Source organism: Rhinolophus ferrumequinum, chromosome 12 (assembly GCF_004115265.2).
Source record: "Rhinolophus ferrumequinum isolate MPI-CBG mRhiFer1 chromosome 12, mRhiFer1_v1.p, whole genome shotgun sequence".
NCBI classification, from domain to species: domain Eukaryota; kingdom Metazoa; phylum Chordata; class Mammalia; order Chiroptera; family Rhinolophidae; genus Rhinolophus; species Rhinolophus ferrumequinum.
In genome coordinates, this window is record NC_046295.1 from 76,300,589 (window position 1) to 76,317,201 (window position 16,613).

The window sequence follows — 16,613 nt, forward strand, 5'->3', positions numbered from 1 at the left end:
GCCTATCCTGGAGGTCCCACATGTGGAAGTGCTTTGGGAAGGTTGCACAGATGGGAGGAGTTATCTCTGTGTGGGTTTCCATGTGTGGGCTGAACTGGCCCAGGATGCCCCAGGGACACTTCAATGTCATGGTGACATTATGTCCACTAGTGGAATCCCAAACTAGGGCTGGCTCAGGCCTGCCTCTGGAATCTGGGAGGTAAGCAAGCTCCAGGTCTGAGGCCTGGTGATGAGAGATGGGCCACCACATCAGGGACCCAGTTACCAGACGACGTGGGCCAGGACTTGTACCTGGTAGAATTGGTGCACAAGGTGACAGCTATAAATGGGACACTCTGAGTGCCAAAGTGTGGGGCCGAGTCTGTAGGTTGTAGGACAGGTGGCTCTCTTTTCTTACGAGAGGAAGGGAGAAAGGCAGGGCCCAGCAGCTTTAGCCTGGGAAAGGGTTGGAAGCCCCAAGGAGCTGTGAAATATGTTCCATCATTGCCCTGTATTCTGTGCCCTGCCCACTGCTCTGAAATAAATTGTGCAAACGTCCCTGAACTGATGTCCTGACATCTGGGGACCTACTTACTGTTCATCCAGCTGTGTCTGCACAGCCAGGCTGACCAGCTACCTCACATACCTGCTTCCGTGGGCAGGAGGCTCCACGCCCCCACGATGCTTAGACGTTCTAGGGAGTGATGATGGGGGAGAGAGGAGCCTTAGTCACTTCATTTCATCCGTGGGGACAGTGCTCTAACGCTGCACAGGCAGGAGCTCCAGCCCTGCGTGTCCCAGGCTGCACGGTCTCGGTCAGGTCACTTACATCTCTGAGCCTCGGTTTCTGTTGTGTCGAAGGGCGGGGAATTCCAGAACCCACCTCATGGGGTTGTTGTGAGCGTTTAAAAAGACACGCACGGTGCCTGGCACATGGAAGGCATGCCATAGACGGGAGATGGTAGGAGTGTTATCCAGAGCGACTCCCCACAGTGGGGACCTTGTTGCTCCCGTATCCACAGAGACTATTGAGATAATCCATGTATGCAGGAAGGGCAGGAAGAGCCCCCCTGGGCACAGCCCGGTGTCTGTTTAGTGACCCAGCTGGGCATGGAAGGGCTGGCCATGCCTTCTGGGGTAGGGCCGGGTCAGCAGGGGAGGGGCTGGGGAATAGGACACAGCCAATGAGTGGTGGGACGGAATCCATGTAGCTGGCAAAACATGGTCCCTGGAGGCGGTGGGGACCAACAACAGCTGGAGTTTAGTCTAGACACTTTTTGAATCCAGACCCAGCCTGTGACCCCTCCTTTTCTGGGAGCCTGGGAGCTCCCCCACTTCTCCCACAGCACTGAACTCCAGCAGCAGTGTTCCTTCCACCTACTCCCCTCTGAGGCAGAGTTGATAGGATTGAGGCGGACCCCCCACCCCGAGGGCCAGTCGCAGTTTGCGCTGGAATGGAGGGGGTCCTGTGAGTCTCCTGGCTCTCAGACCTGGAGGACACGTGAGCTCCGGGGCTCTGCACTGGGGAAAGCAGAGGGACGCACAATGAGAAACAGAGAAAGGGACCTGCAAGCAAGGGAAGAGGAAAAGGCAAGGGAGGGACGCTGAGAAAGCTGCTGCCTAGCCTCTTGAAGGCTTTCCTGGCAGTTTCTGGTTCCTGGCCCTCGTGAGGCCCAGCTGTGTCCCTGCTCGTGGACTCCGGGAGGTACCTCGTGTCCTTATGTAACCAGCTTATTAAATGAGCTGGACCCAGTCAGGTGTAAGAAGAAACCAACTTTATTTTCTCCCCATTGTCCTTTCCAGTCTACTCTGTGGGCTAGTTTTAGTCCCAGTTGACGCTGAAAACTTAGCAGGCTCCTTTGCCTTTCCTCTGCTAGGCGTGAAGAAGCCCAGTTGTTGCCTTCTGTATGGACAGAGGATACGATCTCATGGTCACGTTCTAACAGTCACGTCATTCCAGCCAGTCCAGTGTCATAATCGGACTTGGCGGCCTGGGGAAGAGGAGGGCACACGGCAGCCTCTTCCGTGGATCGCGCAGTCCTGCTGCCTCCGCACTTGCTGGCCGATGGGTGTGTTCCTTGGGTTTAGAACAGGGGAGAGGGAGAAGTGAGGGGTAAGGGGGTCATCTTCTGTGGCTGGTTTAGTCGTAATCCAGACCTTGTATCCACGCTCTGTCTTTTCCCCCCTTTTGCTGCTGCTGCTTCACACTTTCCCTTCTGGGCACCTCTGACTCAGCTGCCCGAAGCGGGTAATGCTTCTCCATCTGAGCACTTATGGCTCCTCGCTTGGCTCCTGGGCTGCTGCACTGTGCCCAGCCTCACCCCTACCCAGGCTGCCCTCTGGTTCCTAGGACACTCGTGCCCTTGCCTCCTCTGCTCCCTCAGCGTGCTTGCTGTCGGCTTCCAGGGGGCCAGTTCCTTACTGCGCTCTGCCTGGGGACCGGAGACTTGGGGCATGAGTCAGGTCGTCGTGCCCGTGCTTGCCCATGCCAGACTCTCCGAATGGGTGGGCCCTTGGAGTCCCTCGCACTTGACTTAGGGTGAGGGGGATCCCACTCTTCCGGTGGTGGTGGGGAATAACTAAGTCATCCGCCACCCCAGGGTGCTTTTTCCGCACCTCTTTCACAGGCTGCAGGTGGGCAATGAGCTCATGCTGTAGGACCAATCTGGGGCCATCCCCCTGCAGGGACAGTCTTGCACCTGCTAGAATGTGGGATACTTGGCACTATACTTTGGAGTCTAGACATAACCGAGGCAGAAAGAGTGCCTGTTGAACATTTTGTTACCCTTAAAATGTCCCTCTGCGTTTAATGCAGTTGGCTGGCTCTGTCTTACGGTAACTGAGTCTTTACAAGGCTGCAAAACATGTGAGTGGTGGTGTTGGGAGATCAGGGAAGACCCCTTGAGCTCCCAAAGAGCATCTGGATCAAGAGCATTGTAGACGCCCATAAACATTGTTTTCAGTAGTTGGAAGGTTCTCTTTCCATCTTGCTCAAATTGGCAAGACTTGGGGGAGGGGGTCCTGTTCAGTGTCACTTGCTTGGAGAACATCACTGTCTTCCTGCCGTGTTCCTCACACGAGCCCAGCAGGTGACTAAGCTACAGCTCAAACTGGGAGGTGGGGATTTGGCTGAAGCAGGTAAGTCCGGGTTTCACTGACTCCCTTCTGGTCTGCAGGTGCATTCACCATGGAGACCTTAGTAGCAGCAGGACTCCTGTGACCGTGAGCCTTAACGGTCACTGGCAGGATGCTCAGGGAGGAGGGGGAGTGTGACGTGGGTGTCAGCCCCAGCGGTGCAGACTGGCTGGGGGTAGAGCGGCTCACTGGGCGCTAACTGAGGCCAGTGCGCTGCAGCTCAGCTCTCTCGTGTCCTTATTCTCGCCTTTGATGCTGTTGGTTTGGTAAGCTGCCCCTGCCCCCCATTTAGCTCTAAAGAGAGTGGGTTCCACATCTCTGCCCTTCCTCTCCTTCCATATAGCCAGGTTTGGGGGTTGGGTTGGGGATTGGGAGACACAGCTGGTGTCGCAGCCTGCTTTTGTTTAGATGCCAGCTAGTTTAGAAAAAGGGGGACTCCTCCCTGCCCAGCAGGGCTTCCCCGAGCTCTCTGCTTTGGGCTTTGGACCCAAGACCGGTGACCAGACAGGTTGGACCCAGTTCTCCTTTGCCGTTGACCCTTCTACCCCACACGTTCCACACAAGTATGTGGGGAGAGGTGACTATGGTCTGGGCCAACACTGAAGTACTCTTATCAAATAGCACCCAGATTTCACTGTAACCCCCAAAACTGACTAGGATTTGGGAGAGGGGAGTTTAGTGCCTGTCACCCAGAACCTTCTGGATTAACTAAGTGCTCCTGGGGCATTGTTACCAGCAGTCTAACCACAAGCCTCATTTTTCCTCCTTCAGTGAAATGAGAACAACCTTTCTTCACAGGCTGGTATGAGGGTCACATAGGAAAACAAGTGCAATTCCAGGCACATAGTAGGTGTCAGTAAACGTCGGGCTCTCCCTAACTACAATTTTGCTAGAAAAAGCTCTCGTATGGTCATTAAGAAGGGATAAGTGCATTTTAAATTCTGATATATGCATTGCCAAATTCTCTTCAGAACAGTTGAATCAATTTATACTTTCATATAAAGCATATTTTTCTCCATTTGCTTGTCAACATGGAGACTGATGTTTTTCTCATCTAGGCACCATGTGTTGGTTTAGGCTTGATTTAATGCACCGCTCTGGTTATTACTGAGGTTGGCAGTTTTCCTTTTTTACTGAGTCCTCTAATGTGATCATGTGCTTTACCAAGTTTTCTGTCGCAGTGTTTATATCTTTCTTCTTAAATCGAAAGAGTTCTTGGTAGCATGAATATTAATCTTGCATTTTTCTCTTGTTTAATATTTGCCTTTTAGTCTCAGTCATATTTTGTTTTGTGTTTCAAAGGGCAGAGAACTTGGGGCTTTCTTTAGTTATGTCCGTTAGTCTTTTCCTTCATGGTTTTGGGCTTTCCTGTCATGCCTAGAGATACTTCCCGATGCATGGATTTATTTTACAGGAGGGTGGTTCTGGTGGTTAGTGTGGAAGTTGGGTTGGAAAGAGGGCGACGGAGGCACAGGCCTGGTCTCGTGGGGAGCCTGTTGCAGTAGCTGATGGGAGAGGAGACGAGCGCCTGCTCTGAGGCAGACAAGCCGGCTTGTTTGGAGGGAGTGGTTCACCTTGGGTGGCGGGAGGGCGAGGTCCTAATTTTTGACCTGAGCAATTGAGTAGACGGTGCCGTTTGGTGAAATGGGACCAGACCTGGAGAAAAGGGCTTTAGGTGTTGTCTGCACTGCCTATGAGGTGTATCCAGGACGTCCAGGACACAGAGGGATGTAAGGAGGTGGTGTTTGAGAGCCATCTTGGCCTGAGCTACTGTCATGGGACTCCTGAGGGTATAAGCGGAAACCAAAGACAGGGAGAGTGTGATTCCAGTGATGGTGGTGGAAGTCCCTGGTGTTGAATCTCTTCCTGGTTTTACTTCAAGAGGCTCTGATATAGGAGGTCCCAGGAAGACATTCTAAAACAATAACACACAGCATAGATACATTCAAATAGCACTGATGGCTTTTATTGCAGATTTGTGTCATTACAAGGATAATTTGGGAATATATTAAAAAACACCCTCCCTTTTATGTACACAAAACATGCTACATGGTACATGTGTGAGATTGCTGAGGTAACAGGCACGCACCCAGACTTGGACAGTACCACGTGTGTTCCAGCATCTTGCACGCCCCCACCCACATGCCCACCGGAAGGGCCTCACCTTCACTCATCTCTTGCTGCCTGTTTGGCAATGGTCCTGGTAGTCCTGAGTCTGACACTTCATGGCCAACAGGACTTGGAAAGTCACCACGCTGTAATGCATCAGCCAAGGGGGCTGGTGGCCCCTGGTTAGTCAGTAACTCAGGATGTAACAAGTTCTCATTCCAGTGGCACCTGCATTCTCCGGGGAAGTGTGGTTTGGGGACGAGCTGAGGAGTCTAGTTGGCCTGAGAGCGTGGGACCTTTGGTCTGTAGCCATTTGGGGGGTCCCAACAACCAGATGATGACATCTCTTCAATTGAATGTCTCCTGGGTAAGGTAGGCTATTATTTCTGTGAAGGTTAAAATGACACGTAGGCTAAAGTGTGAATGGAAAATACAAAACTGCGAATACATTATCTATGTGGACGGCAGTTAGCTTTTGGGCCTGGCCATCCCTTTCCTGACCAGAAACCTGGAGCCCAGACTGTTTCCTACTCAGAGGCTAAGGAATCTTGCCTAGAAAGAAAGGACAGTGTGACAGCAAAGGTAAGGAGAAGGTAGGTACAGAGTAGAGAAGAGCAGCAAAGGTGTCTGGAAGTACGAGTGGCTAAGGATTGATACCCACGGGCATTTACTGAGCGGTGTGGAACGAGTGACTGAGTGGACGAACGGATGGATGGACGGACGGACGGATGGATGGATGGACGGACGGACGGACGGACGGACGGATGGATGGATAGACGGACAGGAGGATGGATGGATGGATGGGTGGATGGGTGGATGGCAAAAGTCCTGAGAATGGGAAAAAGTGTAGAAATGGAGATGGAGGGGGATTTCTGAAATTTGATTAGGTGCCCAAAGGGGTTCTTAAGCGAGGAAGTTGAGAACCCCTGTGTGAGAGAATAGCATTGTAGACATTCCTGGAAGAATCCGGGCACGTGGACGCCAAGGATAATTCTGTGAATCGGAGCTATACAGTCTGTGATCTGCTCTTAGACTTAAGTAATGCAACATAATGAAATGCTTGTCTCCTAAAAGCAATGCTGTTGGTAAGAGCTTCAACATGTGAGAACAGAATATGTGTGTATTTAGGTATATACGGCAAACCTTCATATGTATGCAGATATATGACATGTGGCATATACCCAAATGCATATGTGTGTGCTGTGCACATATGTGCACAAGGTCGGCTCATACAGTTGTATGTTAGGAAGGTATTTTGCAGGTGTGTTTTTATCGTAGGGACTTCATTTATTTAAGTGAGGCTGGTCTGCAGTCCTGTCCTGTCTGGAAACATGGCTGTCTGATATGAAGAAAAGTGGTAGGGACAGAGAATACTGTATCCGTTCAGTTCCATTATCTGCCGCAGTGATGTGGGAAATCGAATCCAGTGTCCCAGTCTCCCAGCCCCAAGGTGAACTGGCGGGCAGTTGCTTTCTGTGCTGGGGCCAGCGTGGCCGGGGCAGGCTCCTGGCCAAAGCCACGAGAGGTCAGGAGGGGCACTGGCTTAGTGGAAGGTGTTGGGATTGGGCCGGATCATCATCACCACTTTTTTGAGCGAGTAGGAGCCTCCTCGGAACTCAGCCCAGTAGACGCCGTCCTGGTAGCGGCTCCGGTAGTGGCCCCCGCGGTACCAGACCCCGTTGAGATTGGAGTGGGCGCAGGCATTATACCACCAGCCTCCTTTCTGGTAGTGGGCACAGTTTCCTGCAGGAGAGAACAGAGTGAGAAGGTGTCGGGGAGGAGGCTTTCGGTTTTCCCCACATCCAGTTTGCTTGGGGACTTTGGCAGGACCCTCTGTGGGGGGCATTTGCGGCAAGAAGGCTTGAGAGGTGGCCCAGGCCTCAGACCTGCTCAGACCTGTCTATGAGGCTCGGCCTCTGGCTAACGAGCTGTGTGAGCTCGGGCAAGCCACCGAATTCTCCCTGTGCAATGAGGATAAATATATGCCCCCGCACGGGCTGCGGTGGGAGCTGTTTGAGGGCGCGTATTTCAGCACTCAGCCCAGGGCTTGGTGCAGGGCAAGTGCGGGGGACTCCACACCACAGGGTTACCAGAAAACAGAAATGACCCGAGGTGGGCAGGGCAGAGGCGAAAGAATTTTTCTTACAAAATTTTTTAAGAGTTGAAACTATTGGATCAAGAGTCTTTATAGAATGACAAAGGAAGTGTTTAAGAGAAAATTCTCTATTCCTCCCCAGCCTGTATTCCAGCCAAATATATATTTTTTTATTATTTCTCAAAAGAAAGCTATTTTCATGACCCTTTTGGCACTGTCACATCATGCTGGATTTTGCTGCCAAGGACAAACCGTCCAGAACAGCAGTAAAAGTGTGTGCAAGGTGCAGGCAGCATGTAGGGGCTCAACCCTTCCCGGGAAGGAGGGGGAGGGGAGACACTGTTTGCCCGAGCGGCTCTGAGCTAGAAGAGGGGGATCCCAGTCTCCTGATCGGGCCTAGGAAGGAGCCCCCCACGCAGGGGAAGGGCTGCCCCAGTCAAGGTTGTGTGTGGGGGGCCTGATGGGGGCTGGCAGCCCTGCTCCGGCCGAAGCCTTGGGATGCAGTGAGGAGGGAAGCAGGCGGCCAAGGCAGAAAGCTGAGGAGAGACTCAGCCCAGGTTTTCCCATAAGGTTTCTCACGTTCCTCTGGGCCATGACTGGAGGCCACAGGACCAAGTGGAAGTGCTGGAGAGTAGAGAGAGCCCTTGGCAGCCACAGCCAGCACCCCACCTGCCAGCAGAGAACCCACCAGGGCCCAGGAGCTCAGCTCCTCACCGTCCATTGACCGTGCTGCTGGACAGGCCTGACGGCGGGGGTCCACGTCCTGTACCAGCCCCCAGTCCTCGCCCTGTACCAGCCCCCGTGTCCCCAGTCTCATCAGCTCTAAGGCTCGTCTTCTTGCCCTTCCACCAGTGAGCCGGTAGAGGTCTCTAAATGTTCCCTGGTGCCGAACGGTCTGCTGGAGTGTGGCTGCCATGGGGCCTTGGGGTGAGGCCCTCCCTCCTCTGTACTGGACAGCAGAGCTTGCCTGGAGTGCAGGTAGCTCCTGGGACGGTCCTCAGAGTGGAGGGACTGGCCTTCAGACCAGGACTAGATGGGGAGCTGGGGCAGGAGGGGGCCAGGTTTGCCCACGAGAACAGACAGCCTTGGCCTGGAGGCGGCTTAGCCCCTCAGGGAGGAGCTAGGCCTGGCTGACTTTGCAGCCAGCTAGGGCCTCATCTCAAGAAACTGGGTGTGGGGCCTCGGGAGACATTAACTGTGGGGTTATATTTTCTGTTTGCTCCCTTGGTATTTTTTTTCGTCTAATAAAGACTTCCTAGTAAAGAGCCAGTGTGAGGCATGTGGTCTTGGACAGAGAACTTCACCTCTCCTACTGGCTTCTCTTCGTTAGCGCCCTTACAGCTGGGCATTGACAGCGCGTGCTGTTGCAGGAATCACAAAGAGAGCCCCCTGCCCAGACCCTGAATGTCTGCAAGTCCCAGACAGAGCACATACTCAGGTACATTCTCTCTGACCTTCTCACCTCCTGCAAGTACGCATTGTCCTCAGCTCCAGACGTGGAAACTGAGGCCCAGAGAGATGAAGCAGCAGGCCCGGGGAGGCAGGGCTGGGGGTGGGGCAGTGTTGCTACCCAGGGCGTATGGCCCAGGGCGTATGGCCCAGAGCCCATGGGGACATGCAGCCCTGACACCTGGTACCGCAGGCAGAGGTGATGCGAGTGCACCCAGACTGGCCCTTGAATGTGTCATTTGTATACCCCTTTCCTGTCCCTTTTTATAAGTGCCACACTGACCCAGCTTTGCAAAGGGGATCTGTGGGCGGACGTGGAGGAGTGGGCCTTCGTGGGCAGGCAGTGGGCCCTGGAGTCCGGGGCTCTGGCTTTGGTTGATGGCTTTGCCCTGCCCTCCACCTGGGTTTGACTCCCCTGGTCCTACCTGTGTAGACATCATGGTCTCTGTCCAAGGTGGTGAATTGCTTGCCGTTGTGCCAGGTGAAGGAGTCACCTGCGTTGCCATGGTAGCGTCCCAGCCGCAGCTTATAATACTCGCTCTCGGGCTCCAGGCGGAAGCTGGCATATTCTGCAAAGACCTTGCGGCCAGACCAGTCCTCCATGGTCACCAGCAGTTTGTAGTTGCCTTGGTTCGTCAGCCAGTAAATGTTCTCCAGGCCCAGCCAGTACTCGCCGTCGATGTTCCCAAACCCTTGCTGGGGACGACGCGAGAGAGCGTTAGTGAGGAGCACGCAGCGCTCTCGGCCAGCAGGCCCAGCTGCGAGGCTCAGCCATGGACACGGGCCCGGGTTCAAATCCCCCTCTCCCTGGCTGTGACCTGATGAGCCACTCGCCTTCCTGAGCCTCGTCATGCATTGTCAAGGCTGTTAGGGAGTGCTGGCTCGTGCTGGGCAGTGTGTGAGCACGAGCACTGCTTATTGCTCTCTCACGGTCGCGTAGGGACATGTGGATGTGGTAAAGGGAGAGCCCGGCACACAGTAGGCATGCAACCAGCGCTCCTTGGACAAGTCCCTTCCCTCCTCTGAGCTTCGGTTCCCTTCCCTGGGCGGACTGTGTGAGGGTCCCATGTGAACTGGAAAGCACCAGACAGGTGTGAGCTGTGACAAACGTGCCACAGCCACCCGGGCTCCCTCCTAAGTCTAAAATCCAGTGGTTTGGTTATTATTGTTTTTACATGTCATTTGGGGAGTCACCAGCTGAGTGGTGGCCACTGAAGAAAGAAAATCCACTGAAAAGGGTGGATTCATTGATAATATTGACAATAGCTAGTATTTAGCTCACTGACTACTGTACTGGTCTTAGGACTTCACGTAGGTTATTTTATTAATTGTCAAGCCAATCTAAGAGCTAGGTGCTGTTATTATCTCCCTAGAATGGGTGAACTAAAGCCCAGAGAAGCCCAGAGCACCTGAGTGAGAGTCAGGATTTGAGCCAAGAACCCAGTCATACCCACTGTGCTCTACTGCCTCTGAGAAAGAGAAAACAAAGGAGGAGGAAGGAGTTAGGGCATGAGTCTTCAGGAAACTCTCCATTTGGAGGCGGAGGGGCAATTGGAGAAAACAAAGACACAGGTTGGCAAGGAGGTGGGTCGGAGGGCAGCCAGGACAGGCAGGGGCCACGGCAGAGCCACGGGCAGGCACCCTGGCCAAGGAGTTAGTCTGCTTTGCTGTCCGAGGCCGAGGCTCTGGGCACTTCCCCGCCATTTCCACTGTGCAGCCCTGAGCAAGTGACTGCACTTTTTCAACTATAAACTGGGTCGTTACCAGTGTCTCCCTCCTAGGGTTACTGTGAGATTAAAGGAGGTGCTAAAGGAAGCCCTCGGGGAGCCTGGCCCGTGGCGGGGGCCCAGTGCCCTGAGCTGCTCTGCCAGGCCGGCCGTAGTACCACCTCTTTGTCCAGAGGAGGGGCAGAGCACAGCCGAGCCCTAGCAGCCTCTCCTATTGTGAGGGTGAGCATTCAATCCCCCGGGAGTTGGGAGCTGAGAGGATGAGCCCTGGAATTAGGACCCAAGTATTCTCACAGTTTCCTACAGCAGGCCCTTGGGAGATTCTTCGGGACCTGGGAGCCTTGGGATTTGCCTCTTCTGGGTCTTCCCCCAAGAAAGCGCCAGCTGGGAGTAAGATGCTCCCCACAGCCGGGCTGCAGGGAGGGGCCACTGCACACCAGCATTTGTAAATCACCCCCCATCTGTGGGGCTTGGTGGTCTGGACAGCCCCTCACACACACACACACACACACACACACACACACACCCTTTGTGGTCTTGCAGCCATGACAAGTGGCAGGCAGGGAAGGAGCTAGTGGTCCTCACCATCCCTGGTGGGTTTGCAGAAATGGGTGTCAGTGTCCTTGCCTCAGATGGTTACATGGGGCTGCACAGGCCCTAACAGGTCGGCTCCCACCTTCCCTCCGAGTGGCTCTGTCTCTGGTCATTCAGGCCTCGAGGTGGGCAGCTCTTTGTGGGCAGCACAGATAAGCCAGTGGTTCTCACCTTGTATGTCTCCCAGTTCCTGAAGAAGTTGACAGAACCGTCCAGGCGCCTCTGGATGACGGTCCAGCCCCCGGGGTCATGTCTCTGGTCGCACCACACCTGCATGAGACGGTTGGTGTTCTCTGGCTTCACCAGGTAGATGGAGCTGGTGTCATGGCCATCCTCCAGGGCCTGCAGGCAGTCTCTCCATGGGCCTGGGACACAGATGGGCACATATCACAGACCTCCCTGTTGCCCGTCTCCAGGCCACCGAGTTGCATCCACACCCCCACCCCATCCCTGGCTGCACCCTAAGCAGGCACAGCCTCCGCCAGGGCTCTAGCGACAGTGAGGGGAAGTACAGTAGTCCCCCTCATCCACAGTTTACATTTTCCACGGTTTCAATTACCCACGGTCAACCACAGTCTAAAAATATTAAATGGAAAATTCCAGAAATAATTCATAAGTTTTCAATTGCGTGTCATTCTGAGCAGTACGATGAAGTGTGCTGTCACACTGCATCCCTCCCGGGATGTGAATCAGTCCTCTGTCCAGTGTCTCCACACTGTACACGCTCCCGCCCTGTAGTCACTTAGGAGCCTCGCAGGCATCAGATCAACCGTCAGTATCGCAGTGCGGGGTTCAGATCACCCTTATTTTACTTAATGGTGGCCCAAAGCGCAAGAGTAGTGATGCTGGCAATTCACATATGCCTGAGAGAAGCTGGAAAGTGCTTCCTTTAAGTGAAAAGGTGAAAGTTTTTAACTTAAAGAAAGGAAAAAAAATTATATGCTAAGGTTGCTGATATCTACGATAAGAACGAATGTTCCATCTGTGAAATTGTGAAGAAGGAAAAAGCAATTCATGCTAGTTTGCTGAGAGAAAGAGAGCACATTCATTTAACTTTTATTGTATTTGTTATAACTGTTTTATTGTTATTGTTGTTAATCTCTTACTGTGTTTAATTTATAAATTAGACTTTAGTGGTTTCAGGCATCCACTGGGGGTCTTGGAATGTATCCCTCGAGGATAAGGGGGAACCACTATAATGGGACATAAAGACAAGAGCCGAGCCCACTTTCCCCCTGAATCCCTCACCATGTGATCTGGGCAAGCTTCCTTACCTCAGTTTCCCTAGCTGTTGGAAGGGAGCTCGACTTTACCTCGTTCAAGTTTGTAAGGATTACTGAGATCATTTGTGTGGAGTTCCGGGAGTGATTTTTCTTTTACCGCTGGTTAAATTGGCAGAAAGAGCTGTGTGCCCGCCAACCGCAGCAGTAGTCGTCGGCCTGTGCGGGTCCCGACGCGCTGTCCCAGTCGGGGACATGGGCTCCCTGCCCTTCCTGAAGCTGACACTGGCCAGCGGCACCTCAGTGCTGGCTCCTCACTTGCCTTGTGAGTGACAGTGCTCGGTGACAGTTGCTGCAGTTTTTAGTAAATGAATTTCCATGGAGTCACAGGGGCCCAAGCAGTGCCCCATATGTGGCCACGTAGCCAGCAATTTGAGGACATTTCTAGGATTCAGACACTGGCTTCCAAATATCTTCTGGAAGGACCAAGTTCCCTTTCAGCTCAATCGGTGTGTTTTGCAAGGGAAGCGCACTGAGGGCCAGATGTGCGGAGATCACACCCTCTAAGGTGGTGGTTTTGTAATCCAGCCCACGGACTTAAAGCACCGTGTCTAGGACACACCCCAATCTGCAGCTCTTCTGAAACTCAGACCAGATGCATTCTGTGATTTTCTGTGACTTCACTGAGCTTGGGCAGCCCAATCAGGAGGAATGGGTGTCTGGGAGTCTGAACAGCTGCTGCAGGTCTTTCACCATCCCCACGCCCGTCTCCCCTGGCGGTTTCCTGTGTTTGGATGTCGGTCCCATCAACAAGGAAGTACAAACTCGAGTCACCAAGGTTCAAATAAACTGGGTTCTTCTTCCTTATTCATCTGAGGAAACTTGAGAAGGTTTTCAGGACCTAGCCATGGAACTGTGTATTTTAAAACAAATAAAATCGCCATACTTTGCTTCAGCTTCTCTTCAAACTATTCCCCAAACCGAGATGGTTAAGATCAAAAGTGCTAGGAAAATTCCATCTTGTTCTTTAGATTAATTGGTATGTTTATTCAGCAACTGTTTATTGAGTTCCAGCTTTGGCAGGTACTGTGCTGGCAGCGGAAGCCCAAGGCAGGGTGGGGGCTACTCTGATGCCCAGCAGGGGAGGAGCTACCACAGCAGCCTTCTCTTAACTTGAATTCCTGTGGAATCTAGTCCTTTCCCGTGTGTGTGTGTGTGTGTGTGTGTGTGTGTGTGTGTGTGTGTGTGTGTGTAGGAGGGGTGGGGGAGGGGTAACACAGGTGGCAGGTGTACTCAGCTTCCCCTGTGTAGACTCAACTTCTCAAATTTCTTCCTGGCTGGTGGTTGGCCCTAATTAGTCCATATGTGATGGTAAAACAGGAGAAGTTTAGGTTTCTTGGTCTTTGTTACACATCTCAAATGGGCTTTTCTTGAGCCTTCGTGGCTGTGTTTGAGCATCCCACCTGGAACCTGCAGGGAGGCAGGGGCTGCCTGGCTCACCTCTCTGTGCAGCACCGAGAAGAAAGGTCGGTGTGGGTGCTCGTCACTGACACTTAGCCCAGGGGGGCTCCTCTCTTCATCCTCCAGGGACAGGCTTTCTCCCATTTACCTGTTCACCAGCCCTGTCCCTCCAAGGGGTGGGGCAGTACCCCCGCTCCTCCCGGTAGATGTGGCACAAGCGGCTGCTTCCTTCTTTGCCGTGTGCCTCTTCCGTCCTGGGAAGGGGCGGCCAGACTTCCAGAAAGAGCATTCATGACAGAGAAAAAGGTTTTAGTTGTGTTCGGCCCACAGCCCCAGGGACCAAGGCAGAGAATAGGAGTCTGTCCCTGACAGCTGGAGCAGAGCGTGCAGTGGGTGTGGGAGGCCGCCCAGCTCTCTACCGAGTCAGAAGCACAGGAGAGACCGTTTGATGCGAATGCTGGCGCCGGAAGACCCCGCCAAAGCCTGCAGAATAACACCCACTGCACACCGGCAGCCAGACCTCTTACTGTAGCGCTGCCGCAGGGCTCCTGTGGAGTGCTCAGATGGAAAGGCAGCTTTGAAGAAGGCGCCATGTGGGGAGCGGCTTTGGAGGCCACTGGGAGAGGGCAGGTCCGCCTCGTGCCTCCAGCCTGAGCTACTTTTGTGGGTGCCGTCAGTGGTTTCAGCTTTTCCTTTGACATTTCTACAAAGGGCTCTCTTTAAAAGGCAAGTGTTTTAAAATGTTTTGGGGTCACTTGTCCCTTTAAGAACTAGGGGAAGCTCTAGACCCTCTATTCAGAACAATGCACAGACCCACACCATTTTGCTTATAATTGCAGAAGGTAAGTAGATCTCCACACCCCAGGTTATGAAGCCCTAGCTCTAAGAGAGTCCGGACTGGAGTAGTAGTAATGGTAAAATACTGCTACTAGCCAGTGTGCACTGAGCATGCGCCATATCCGATGCCCTATCCATACATTTACAGATGAGGAAATCGGAGCGTGGGGACGTTAGGTGACACCCGAGTGGCTGGTGAGGGGCAGATCCAGTATCTGAACCAAGGTGGTCTTGGTGGTTCAGAGCCCACACTCTGGAGCTTTCTTCTTTTCCTCCAGCCAGAGTGAACTAGGGTCGGGGGCCTAGGATGACTTATCTCTGTGTCCTTAAGACTATTTTTAATCTTTGCCAGTCAGCCAGTTTAAAAAAAAATACAAATTTAAACTTCTTTGCCAAGGTTTTATACCCTTTAAAAAAAAAATCTTTATTAATGATTTTTCTTCCATGGTTACCTTTTGGTGTCCTTTGCCCATTTTTTCAACTATTTTAGTATGCTTCGTGATGTAGAAGTTTTCCCTTCCTTTTAATTTTTTTTTATTTTTTTTTAAGGCAACCCTGGCAGTTCTTACTTGTAAGGCTTTTAGGTGCAGCGTGCTTTCTAAAATCATGGAGTAGGTATGAAATAGTGTAGAAGTGTTTAGTATTTTCTGCTATTACAGTGTCCAAACACATTGCCTTTTCCTACATTAAAGGCACCAGTGGCAAAGGTCAGAAAATTAAATGACGGATGAAAACTAGAAAAATACTTACCATTGAAAAATTGGCAGCAATAAAATGATTGAGTAGCAGAAAAATGGCAGCAGTGAGGTTATCATGTGGTTGCATTAAAGCGGCTGATTCTAAACCCCCTACTTGGATGAGAAATCTGAGCCTGTCGTATACACACAGCGTTGTTTTGCAGGGCCAGGTGAGTTGTTCATCTTTGGGGACTCTGGAGGAAGTGTGGGACTGGGGAAGGACCCCAAACTTGGAGTCAGCTCAAATCTTGGTGGCCTTGTCTCCTCGTAGTGGGGCTTTGGGCTGTTCCTCGAATCTGTTTCTTCTTCTGTAAACGGGGGGAAAGAACCTACTTCTTCTGAGGGTCTCATGACGTGAGAACATCCAGCACGAGGCAGGTGCCAGCGAGGGTTCTCTCCTCCCTCCCTTTGTGATGAAAGCTGATGGTTTTGAAGTTGTCCACTCCCATCTCCACCCCCACGCAAACAAGTTACTGTATCTGCTTTTGAATTTCCAAGACTGAACGCGAGATTATGTGCCGACAGATGTTTTCCTAAAAGGCATATTTAAAAAGTCAGAACTTCAGTTGAGAGGGCCACAAAAATACACTGAAATGAAGAGTGGAAATCTTTTTTTGTCAATGAAACTGCATTTTCTGTGCAGTGGGCAGAGCTGTCCCTTTGGACCAGTGCAGAGTGCCCCGGCGGTATTTCACTTGGCTCTTCTTCTGAAAGGGCAGCCCTGCCCGGAGCGCCAGGCCAACACTAACTCGGCAGCACCAAGGCTCCGCGTGGAGGGAGCACCAGGCCGCATCTCTCTAAAGACCATATTTACACTCTGGTCAGAGCTGCAGTTGGAACGTTCCACGTGGAGGGAAGTGCAGCCGCCATGGCTGAGCTGAGTCTGCTGGTTCCTGGAGAAGTAACACAGGGTGTGGAAAGCACAGAGGGCCTGGTGTCAGGAGGCCTCAGGGAGAAGGGACATGGCAATAGGAACACAAAGTATGCAGGTCTTGGGCCTCCAAACCCCAGTGTCAAACCTGGTACGTAAGTGTTGAGGTGATCAAGGTTGGGTGCCAAAGTCCCTTCCCTGCTTCCTTGCTCCTCTGTGGGGTCATAGCCTCCCCGGGTGGCCAGTCCAGGACACACTGTCCCCAGTACAGGGCCTTTCCAGTAAGGTGGAGTTGGAGCCTGCAGCCAGGCCAAGACCTAAGTGTTGCTCCCAGTTTCCTCCCTGCGGCTGGGGCAGACCAGCTCAGCCTGACTTACCCACCCAGGCCCCAGTGGAGAG

The 16,613-nt window shown here is 52.6% G+C and overlaps 2 protein-coding genes across 13 annotated transcripts in view; one reads left to right on the plus strand and one right to left on the minus strand.

Annotated features, from left to right (window-relative positions):
* RALGPS1 (Ral GEF with PH domain and SH3 binding motif 1) overlaps positions 1-16,613 on the plus strand; it is a 249,656-nt gene that overhangs the window by 122,074 nt on the left and 110,969 nt on the right. The window lies entirely within an intron of this gene.
* ANGPTL2 (angiopoietin like 2) overlaps positions 6,470-16,613 on the minus strand; it is a 33,659-nt gene continuing 23,515 nt past the window's right edge. The window contains exons 3-5 of the mRNA XM_033122575.1: positions 11,260-11,453; positions 9,193-9,463; positions 6,470-6,966 (exon numbers count right to left, since the gene is read on the minus strand). Of these exons, the coding sequence (XP_032978466.1) occupies positions 6,767-6,966; positions 9,193-9,463; positions 11,260-11,453 (665 nt within the window). The 3' untranslated portion in view covers positions 6,470-6,766. The remainder of the gene's footprint in view (positions 6,967-9,192; positions 9,464-11,259; positions 11,454-16,613) is intronic.